General features: G+C 54.5%; 1 protein-coding gene across 3 annotated transcripts; it reads right to left on the bottom strand.

Moving 5' to 3' along the window:
* Window positions 1-2,831: 2,831 nt before the first annotated feature.
* ADCYAP1 (adenylate cyclase activating polypeptide 1) lies at window positions 2,832-9,954 on the bottom strand. Of its 3 annotated transcripts, none has more exons than XM_042798227.1 (5): window positions 9,738-9,954; window positions 8,325-8,432; window positions 6,164-6,298; window positions 5,537-5,632; window positions 2,832-4,693 (listed from the first exon to the last, which is right to left on the bottom strand). In XM_042798227.1, the coding sequence occupies exons 2-5, from the start codon at window positions 8,423-8,425 to the stop codon at window positions 4,507-4,509; spliced, it is 519 nt and encodes a 172-aa protein (XP_042654161.1). In that variant the 5' UTR covers window positions 8,426-8,432; window positions 9,738-9,954; the 3' UTR covers window positions 2,832-4,506. The 3 variants fall into 3 exon arrangements, with proteins under 3 accessions (XP_042654161.1, XP_042654160.1, XP_042654162.1); XM_042798226.1 differs by lacking the exon at window positions 9,738-9,954 and adding an exon at window positions 8,831-9,638; XM_042798228.1 differs by lacking the exon at window positions 9,738-9,954 and adding an exon at window positions 8,738-8,831.
* Window positions 9,955-10,370: the final 416 nt, after the last annotated feature.

Raw genomic sequence — 10,370 nt, 5'->3', positions numbered from 1 at the left:
TCCAGGCTCTTCTGGTTTTGATGACCTATGTAGCTCTGTGACAGATGTGTTGTTGCACCGCGTTTCTGGGGGCTGAGATCTGGAGCAGTCTACCCTGCTCTGTCCAGGCTCCTTTACTAACTAACTGGAGATTATCACTCTGACTGAATGTCAGGAGGTTTTTACAATGTAGGCCCCCAAAGTCATGTCTTGTCTAGTCATTCTTGTCACCTCAGCTGGCTTTCTGCACCTAGTCATATAGCAGCATACAGGACATCAGCAATCCCCACAAAACTCATGCTGTAAGACTCAGTATTGCACATTTTCCAAGTGTGTAATTTCAGATTGCAGTTCAAATCCCTGGGAATAGAGCTAAACTTCTTCATGAAATCATATTTGATTTGGTAAAGAGGAATTTCAGTAGAGTGAGGTTGGGACCATTTCTACGACATTTACAGCAGAATCTCCACCTTCTGCATGTCTTCAACAAGTGCCAGGACTTGATGAAGCAGACCTTATTATTCACATGGACCAATCCCAGATTTCAACCTCTAGCTACCAATACCAAGGTCTTCACCTTGTATCTCTTAAGCACATTTTTAGATGGGCAGGAAACATAGTGTGATTATATGTATGAGCACTGCATAATTACCGAATAAACCTAACAGCAATTTTTCACTGTATGCTGCCTTTGGGAAATAATGACTTGATTCTTTTATGCTATCAGTCTGAGAAATCATTCTCCTCTCCCCTCCCCTCCCCCCGCTACATATTTTTTTGCATTCTTCCCTGACCCAATCTGCATTTAATCATAATTTCTATCTCACTTTGCACTAATTCCTAACACTTGCCAGTGATACCACTAGCTTTCTAAATTCTCTCAGTGCTTTCCAGTTAGTTAGTGAAATACTGTTGTTGAAACCAGCCTAGGAGGTGAATTCGTGGCAGAGAGGATATGACCAGTCTGTTTCAAATCCTGGACTTAGAGTTTTGAGAAATAAATTGCTAGGAAATTGCCATTTAATTCCTGTGCTTTGTTTTTTAATTGTATGATCTTAGAAGGAAATAGAGTTTAGTTTAAACTAAATTGCTGTTACTTTCCAACATACTTGAGTAAAGTCCCTGAGCTACAATAAAAATAATAAACATAAGCAGCTATTGCTAAACTAAAGTGAAGATTAAAGGTCGGATATCCTGACCTCCGCTTTGTGCTGACAAACGACCCTGCTTGTGCTTTTTCGTTGTAGCCACCTATTACCCTGTAAAACCGAAGTAACTCCTTGTTGTGTTGCAGTATCATTTTTTTAGGACAGCCTAATATGTGTTTAATCCAAAGGAAGATGCTGCCGTTGCCCAAGCCGGGTGACGCTGGGAAGCACATTAGCACATACAGAATGTTCATTAAAAGCGGATTAGATGAAGATCTCATCAAACATACCGATTCCGCTTAAAGTAAATGGCTTCTAAGCACAGGAATTGTTAGAGGAATGGGCGATAGACACCGACTGATTTGGTTTGCATATTTTGGAGAGTATTATTGAGCTGGTGTGTGTGGAACTAGGCTCTTTACTCCAGCAGTTCTATTTAGTTTACTCGAACAGAGGAGTAAGCATCGGTAAAAATGTTAGAGGTTATTTGATGATAAAATGTGGAGACTTCATAAAAAGATATCCCAGGCATGGAAAGTTAGAAGAACGCTGCTTAAAAATGAACCAATTAAGGAAAAGAAAAAAAAAAAAAAAAAAAAAAAAAAAGAAAGAAATGCAGCTTTCACTGTTAGGTTCTAGATTTCTCTCCCCCAAACATTAGACAAAATTGCATTGTTTACAAAAATTTATTAATACAAACTTTACACACTTTATATAACAGTTATCAAAGTCCTAGTTATAGATATCATGTGTGTAATAATACTTTGTTTAAGATCTTTTTATATTCATTTGCACACAAAATAAGTTCTCCAAGACTAACATCTACCTACTATGTATCTCAAATCTGCTCAGATTTTGGTAAGGCTGTTGGCGTTTCTAAAAAAAGGAAAAAATCATACAAAGGATAATAACCTAGGTGATCACTTCACAATGCTTGCGACTAGCCACTGAACTCTAACTGATAAGGTCATAAATAAAACGTCAAGAGAGCCCTATGTCATACCACAGCCGACACAAACACAGCAAACTCTGCCCATTGCCAAAAAACAGAAGAAGTACGACTAAAACGCAAGCCGATGTGTTGCAGCATCGTAGGGCCACTAAATAGCCATCCGTGAAACTCGTGGCGATTTACAAGGTGAAGAGAAGGCACGAAAGCTGCAAACTGCGCCCCGCGTCCCTCCGCCCCCCCCCCGGAGCCCGCACCGGCGGCGGGGCAGGAGCTGCCGGGGCAGCCGGGGCAGGAGCTGCCGGGGCAGCCGGGGCAGGAGCTGCCGGGGCAGGAGCTGCCGGGGCAGGAGCTGCCGGGGCAGCCGGGGCAGGAGCTGCCGGGCCGGGCAGGAGGTGCCAGCGGGGCGGGCAGCCCGCACAAGCGGTGCCGGCAGCTCCCGCCCGCTCCGCTGGGCTCTGCCCGCTCCTCTCTCCCCTCCCCAGCAGCTCTTCCCGGCCGGGGAAGGAAGTTTTTACCCGCGACTTTTTTTTTTTTTTTTTTTTTTTTTTTTTGGGTGGGGGTGGGGGGAGGGCTGCTTTCCGACGTCTTGAATGCGGGGCTCGTTTAGTGTCTTTGGAAAGACTCCTCTAAGGTTTGTGTGGTGAGCTGGAAGGAAGCGGGTACCTACGTGTCCTCCTTCGCCACCTGCCCGGGCGGAGGGACGGGGCCAGCCCCCGGGCGGAAGGTAAGATAGGAGTCCGTACATAGAGAGATGAGGTGAAAATGGTTTATCTCGTTAGAAACCGGACCACAGGTGAACACTACACATTCTTTTATGACAAAAGTTTGTTTTATGAAATAAATTTTACTAAGCAATAAGCCAGAATGTAGAAAAATACATTTTACCTCCAAACTCAATAAACAAGGAACAAAAACTTTCGTAGTAGTGCATAATTCTTTAGTGGTAGCTACAACAGGGGTTCCTAAACTTGTACAATAAGAGCTTGCATAAAACAGAACAAAGGAGTGAGAGAGCGTTCACAATCTTTTTTTTTTCTTTTTTTTTTTCTTTTTTTTTTTTTTTTCCCCAAAAGAACATAACCCGAAAAGGTGACTCAGGTGGGTTAAACAGAGCTCGGAAAAGTGTGAAGAGAGGATGAGAGGCGGGAGGGTCTACAAGAAAAAAACAATCAAAGAAAAGCAACTCCGACCGAAAAAATGCAAAGGCGAGAACCCTGCTCATTACACATGATGAGAAGCATGGACAGCACTGGAGAGTAACACACTGTACTTTGCATCCAGGTCCAGTACCGAGCTGCCCGGGGCAGTTGGGTAGCGGATCGGAGGTGGGATCGCCTTGTCTTCCCTCGACCCTGCGGCACCGGCTCCGGTCCCGGCCCCGGTCCCGGCTCTCACGGCCCCGCTCTTTGCAAACGGGTCCTGTCGCCGCTTTCGCTTTGTCCTGCAACTCTGCCCAGCCAGCCAGAAGAGCAGTGCACGGGGCTTAGTACTCACTATCCTTGCTGCTGGTTCGGGATTTAGGGGTTGGGGTTTGGGGTTTGGCTTTTTTTGGTTTTGTTTAGATTTTTTGTTGTTGTTATTATTATTTTGGTTTGGGCTTTTTTAACTATTTCTCCCTCCAATAGGCAACAGTGATGCATAATTTGGATCGAGCTGTTGTTTTCACAAGAGAATTATCCTCTAAGCTCATTGTTTGAGGAGACACTAATACAGATACAACTGGAATCAAAGAAAGCAGGAGGGGAAAAAAAATCGAAATCTAGAGGAAAGGGGACGCTGCCCCTTCAGAGAGGCTAGTGGCAAAGGAGCCTGCCTTGAGACTCACCGGGGGAAGAATCTGCTTCACCAATTCTCCCAAATCATTTTCCTCATAATCCCCTGGGAGCAGGGCATCCTTCTCTATGTACAGTAGCAAATGGTGAAAATTAATGTCTTCGACCCTGTCACGGATAAAAATACTATCCTTTTAATTTCCATTACAAAAATAGGAGCAATATTCAAAACAATGATTGTCTTTTTTTTTCTATTTATTTTATATAAAAACATAAACAGCTCAGGCGAATTCTTGTTCTTGTGCAGGCTTTATATGAAGAATTGTTCTTTAATAATCGTAGTAGTATTTATATATATATTTATATATTATATATAACTTAATGATTGGTCCACAAAGTAGATCTGTGCGTTTCTCTAGTGCTTTTGTACAAAAGAAAAACAATATTATTATCAAAATATTCATTTAATGGCTTTACTTCATACATAAATACATGTTTAGATAACACAGGAGCGGTGATTGTTCAGTCAGTTTGGAAATGACTTTAGTTTTTGTTTAGATTTTTTTTTGTTGTTGGGTTTCTCTCTCTCTCTCTCTCTCTCTCTCTCTCTCTCTCTCAGGACTTTGTATACACAGGAGTGGCTGGTTACTCATCGCTACAAATACGCTACTCGGCGTCCTTTGTTTTTAACTCTTTGTTTATACCTTTTCCCCAGGACGGCTGCTAAGTATTTCTTGACAGCCATTTGTTTCCGGTAGCGGCTGTAGCTGTCCGTGAAGATGCCGTCTATGTGCCGCTTGGTCAGCGGTTCCGCCTCGTCCCCCAGGCCGCCGCTGGCACCGCTGCAAGCACCGAGAAGCACAGCTGCATCAGGCGGGGCCGCTCCGCCCCCCTCCGCGCCCCTCCGTGCCGCCCCCCGCACCCCCCCCCCCACCCCCTCCCCACTCCCGACACCGCGCAGCGCCCCGGCGCAACACGTTGCGCGGAAGATGCGCGGGGAGACAAAGGCCGCGCCGAAACCCGCTCCCGACGCGGTGCGCGCAAGAGGGGGCGGCGGCGGGAGAGACAATATCTCCCCGCCATGAATTATTCATTGCGGCAAGGCAAGCTGCTCTCCCAGGGGTTTTATTAACGGGTTACCTTCTGCCGGAGGGCGGCGGGCGGCCCCGGGCTCGCCCCTGCCCCGCCGGCGGCGGGGACCCCCGGGGGAGCCCCGCAGGGCTGCAGCCCGGTCCCCCCCGCCCCACCGCTGCAGCCCAGCCCTCGGTCATCGCTTCCGACAGACCGCTCCCCTCAGCAAACCGGGGGGGGGGGGGGGGGGGGGGGCGCCCAACTTTTAACCAGCCGGTTGCAAATAATTAGAGAGACATATATATATATCCACGCATTATATAGATAGATGCCCGAGTGTATAGAAAGATGCCCGAGCGTACTAAAGCAAACCAACCTCCGTGAACGCCGGCGCGGGCAGCCGGGCTCACACTGCCCCGGGAGCGGGCTGGGAGCCGCGGTCGAGGGGTGACTGAGGTTTGGGGAGCCGGACTGCCCCCCGCCCCGCCGCCGGCGCCACAAATCCCCCGCCCCGGCCGGGGCAGCTTTGTTCCCTCCAGCCGCGGCCTTTTAAGCGCCTCCGCTCCGGCAGCACCACCGCCCACCGCGCAAAAGCAAAAGCAGAAAACCCTTACCCGACCCGCTTGGCCATCAGAGAGTGCAGATATTTCCTGGCGGATAACTGGCCCAGGAGTTTCCTGTAGGCTTTGTTGAAGATCCCATCGGCGTGCCTGGGCGGAGGCAAGAGCCCGCGGATGAGCGGCGAGGCCCGGGAGCCGGCTGCGGCGGGCTGCGGGAGCCCGGGCGGCGGCAGTGACCGTCCCTCCCCGCCGGCGAGCGGAGGGCGGCATCTCTCCGCGCCCCTCGGGACCCCTTTTCCCCACCCAGACCCCTCCCCGCCGCACTTGCTCGGCTCCGCGCTGGCTGGGCTCTTCTGATCCGTTTGCGGGAGCCCCGGAGCCCCCCCCGGCTCGGGCGGCTCCCCCCGCTCCCTCCCCGCGCTGCCGGAGGTAAGGCGGCTTTTCCGTTTCTTCTGCGCTTTCAACTGGGCACCGGGACCCGGGCAGCGTGGCCGCTTGTTTGGGTTCGGGATTTACACACGCACATATAAATATATATCTATATTTGGGGGGGGTTGTTTGCTGTTGGTTCGTTGGGTACTATCATTATTTTTTTTTTTTGTTTTTCCCCAATCGGCTCGGCCAGACCCGTTTTGCTCCCGGCTCAAAATTCACGCCTGGCACCCCGCGAGTTGCAGTCACCTCTTTTCCGGTGGGTAATACAAGGTGTACATCTCGCCGATCATGGAGGACGGGTTGGCTATACCGAGGGGCTCGTGGTCGTAGGCGAAGTCCTGCAGGGTGTTCCCATCCTCGTCGTAGACTTCATCCTCCAGCCTGGCAACGAGAGCAGCAAGGGGAAGGAGTCAGCCGGGCTCTGCGGGGCTCCGCTCCCCACCGCCGGCTCCTGGCTGACTTGCTGGGCACCCCTCGGCGGGGCCGACCCGGGCGCCCCGGGAGCCCCGTTCGCCTGCCCCATCCCCTCCCTGCGCCCGCCCGCTCCCCATCCCCGCCCTCCGCCTCCTCTGCGGGGCAGGACCACGGGGGAGGGAACACACCCCGCCGTCAGACGCGCTCCGAGAAAAGCCCCAAACATCCACCCCCCCGCTCCCACCCCGCCACCCCCCGGCCCGAGAAACAGCCCCTCTCCGCCACGGCCACGGCTGGTGCTTCCCGAGCGGAGCGCACGCACGCCCAGCCGCGCAGGCTGCCGTGCACACACACGCACACGCACACACACGCGTTCGTGTGCCAGGGGCTGGGCGGGAGCCAAGAAGCCTCCCCGGAGGAGACGGGGCGGTGAGCGGCAGCCCCCCAGGGCCGGGGGCCGCGCCCCGCTCCTCCCCGCAGCGCCCGCCGGGCCGGGCCGGGCGGGGGGGGGAGGTAGGGGGGGGTCGCTTGTTGTTTTTCGTTGAATGGTGCCTCTTGCCCTCTGAGATCTCTCCCGTTTTGTTTCCCCCCCACCCCCCCAACCCCCTCCCGCTCTCTGCCTTCCTCTCTGCAGTACGATGTAGGTCATTGTACGTTACAGGCAGCTATTTTTGTCTGTGAGCTTTAGCGGAGGTATTAATAATAGATGCCGCTAAAGTGTTTCACTCCTGCTAATTCAGGAGCTTGAATGAAGAGAACCAAGCTGCTGCCGGCTAATGGCCCCGCAGGGCACCGAGCCCGCTGCCCCGCAGCCCGGGGAGGGGAAGAGGGCTGCTCTGAGCCAGCCCCGACGGGCTCCCGGGTCGTGCAAGGGCACCTCGAAGCCCCAAAAAGAACACCCTCCTCGGACAGCCCTGCGCTCCCGGAATCGTTCTCCCCCCCCCCCCCCCGCTCAGAGCTGAGCCGCACAGAGGTGACCCCCCCCTCAGGGCACCCCGCAATAGAGCCAGGCGCCGGTGAGGCAGGACAAGAGCACCGAGCCCAAAACTCCCCCCCCCCCCTCCCCTCAGCCAAGCGCCGCCGGCCGCCCCAGCGGGCTAAAAGCGGGGCGGGACCAGGCCGGCAGCGGCCGTCCCGGATCGGGCACCCTGCGCCTCCCGCCGCCGCCCCGCCTGGGAAACTCGCTGGTGCCGACGCCTCTGGGGGTCCCCCCACTCCCGCCCCAAACACAGCGGGGTCCAAAGGCCCCCGTCTCCCAGGTGGAAAGGGACAGCAGAGGCATCAGCCTGCGCTGGAGCCCAGCAAGACAACTCCGAGCAGACAGACAAAAGCCAAGAACCTTGTGCCAGCCGCTTTGCCCCTGGAGAAGGGCGCTCGCACACAGACAGGTAAACAGGGGAAGAGACTGAATCCCCGTCAGCTCCAGCGCTGCCACACGAACCACGCCAGCTCTCACACGCTCGCAGCCAGTGGCGCACCCGTCCCCCCGCCCCGCTCCCCCGGGCCGGACAGGCGATGCTCGCCGTACACCCGGGGCGAGCTGCGGGCAACCGAAAGCGGCCAGGGCCCCAGCGGGACAGGGGGCAGGCTCGGGGGGAGCTGCTGGGCTCCGTCGAGATGCGGCCAAGACCGCGGACCGCTCCCGCCCAGGCGCAGCAGAGAGGATCGTGCGTGTGTGTGTGTGTGTGTGTGTGTGTGTGTGTCCCCTTCCCCGGGGACAAGAGGCCGCAGGTTTAACCGCGCCGGGATCCCGGGGAGCGGCCCTGGGGGAAGCCGGTGCCGCAGCCAGGGGGGACCCCCCCTCCCTGTCTGACCCTCCCGGACGCTCCTATCCCGGGGATAGCCCAAGTGGAGGGGGTTTCGTTTGGTGACTCCCCCCCACATCCCCCTTCCACTTTCCTCCCCAGTGATATTCCCCAGCCCTTAGAAGAACGGGGGCAGCGGGGGCCTGGAGGGGTCCCGGCGGAGCCCCCGGGAGGGGGGACGGACCTACCTGAGCGCCGGGTACTGAAGTCCAGCCGCAGGTGAGCAGTAGACGCTGCAGTGCATTATTATGCCATAGACCAGGAGTGCTAGGATCGCTTTGCTACACATTGCCACTCTGTGCGGGAGGGAAAGGAAGACCGCTGTCACAAAAAAAAAAAAAAAAAAAAAAAAAAAAAGAAAAAGAAAAAACCACCCCACGACCCACTGAGCCCCTGGCCGAGCCTGCGGGGGCAGGAGGTAGCGCGGCCCCTGGGGGCAAGCGCTCTGGGCAGCCGGGTGCCGGCGCGGAGAAGCGCGGAGAGGCGCGGAGCGGTGCCCAGCGCAGAGCGCTGCCGCCGCCGCCCGCCCCGTCGGTGCCCGCCCTCCCGCCCGCCCCGGGAGCGCTGCGGGAAGGCCCGGCCAGCCGCCTCGTGTCCTTACCATCAAACTCTAAACACCCGGCACTAAGAGCGTTTGGCTGCGAAACTAAAGGGGCAGGTCTTAAAAAATAAAATAAATTAAAAAAAAAAATACCCAAAATGAGGGGGAGGAATCGAGCTGTCTCCCAAGTTGCGGCCGAAAGGAGTTAAAACCCTCGTGGCATCGCCTCTCCGATGGGCGAAGGACCCGCGGGATGAAGAAGACGCAAAAGCAGCAGTTAGTTGTTTGTTGGTTTTAGGGGAATCCACTCAAAAAAAAAAAAAAAAAAAAAAAAAAAAAAAGAGAGAGAAGAAGGAAAAAAAAAAAAAAAGATAAAGGGAAAAAAGTTTGCAGGTAACAGCACAGATCTGGAGTGGAGTCTGCAAGGGGAAGGGAGAAAGAGGGATGGAGCGAGATGTCGCCGGAGAAGGGAGCGCAGGGGAAGGGGAAGGGAGCGAGCCCGGGCGGAGCGGAGGCGGGAGCCGCGGGCTGGCTGCGTGCGATGCTGTCTTCCCCAGATCTCTCCCCTCACTGAGCGCCTTCAGCCTTCTCCTCTTCTTCTCTTCCTGCTCGGTGGCTTCAAACTTGACCAGCCTTCCGCAGCCTTCCGTCTGATACGCAATTAGCAACAAAATCTTTGCAAACACCCCGTTTCGGCAACAGCCCTCTTCATAAACATTTGCCTGCTTGTTACCTGAGAGGACGGGCAATATTGTTTGTTGCCCCCGTGGTGGTGTCCGGATTTTTATTCATGAATCAAATGCCTTTTTTTTTTCCCCCAGTCACGTAATAATCGGGTATCAGAAAAGACGTCACCACTCCAATTCCTCAAGGAACACAGTTCTGTGTCGTCCTCAAAGATGAGCTTATCAGGAGTCATAAAGCTTCTCATAAACACCAACTCACCCTTCCCCCCCAAAAAAATTAGAAAAAATCCAAAACCAAACCAAACAACCAAACGGCAACACACAGAATAGCCCCACACAAACCTAAAAGGATACTCGCCACTGCCAAGTTTTACCTGCCGTGGGAAGGGACCGGGAGGCGCAGGAGGGCGGTTTGGGGTGCGGTGGGGGTCCCCGGACTTGGCAGTCTCCCCCGTGGTTTTGTTCCCCGTCTCTCCGTGGGACAAGCTCACCCCCGCGGAGCCGGCCGGCCCTGAGCGCGCAGGCGGAGCAGCCCCGGCGCGGAACCCCCGCTTCCAGAGAATTGGTGATAGGAGTGCCTTTTTTTTTTTTTTTTTTTTTTTTTCCCCAAGCCCCCTCAATTCCCCCCTCTTTTTTATTTTTTTATTTTTTTTTTTTTAAGAATTGTTAGTATTGTTCTCATTACGCAAGGCTCCCCCCGGGGAAACCAGCAGCGCAGTAACCGCGTGTGCCGCAGCCGCGGGGCGTGGGAGACGGACCCCACGGCCGCCCTGCGGAGAGAGTCCCACGCGTGGCCGCCGCGGCCCGGAGGCGGCGGGGGAGGCTTCCCCCCCCCCTCCCTTGGCCCGACCCTCTCCCCTCCCCGCCTTGTGCAGAGACAGATGTGCGACTCGGAGCGCTTGGCAGAGCAAGAGGGGAGAGGATCGCCATGAGGGGGGGGCGGTGGGGGGAGGGAACGAAAAAGAGACCAAAAAAAAAAAAAAAAAGTTAATTTCCCGGAGGGACTA

The sequence above is a fragment of the Tyto alba genome, unplaced genomic scaffold (assembly GCF_018691265.1).
Source record: "Tyto alba isolate M040663 unplaced genomic scaffold, T.alba_DEE_v4.0 Super-Scaffold_27, whole genome shotgun sequence".
NCBI classification, from domain to species: Eukaryota; Metazoa; Chordata; class Aves; order Strigiformes; family Tytonidae; genus Tyto; species Tyto alba.
The sequence above is the reverse complement of the archived record's forward strand: the minus strand, read 5'-3'. Positions and strand labels throughout refer to the sequence as shown.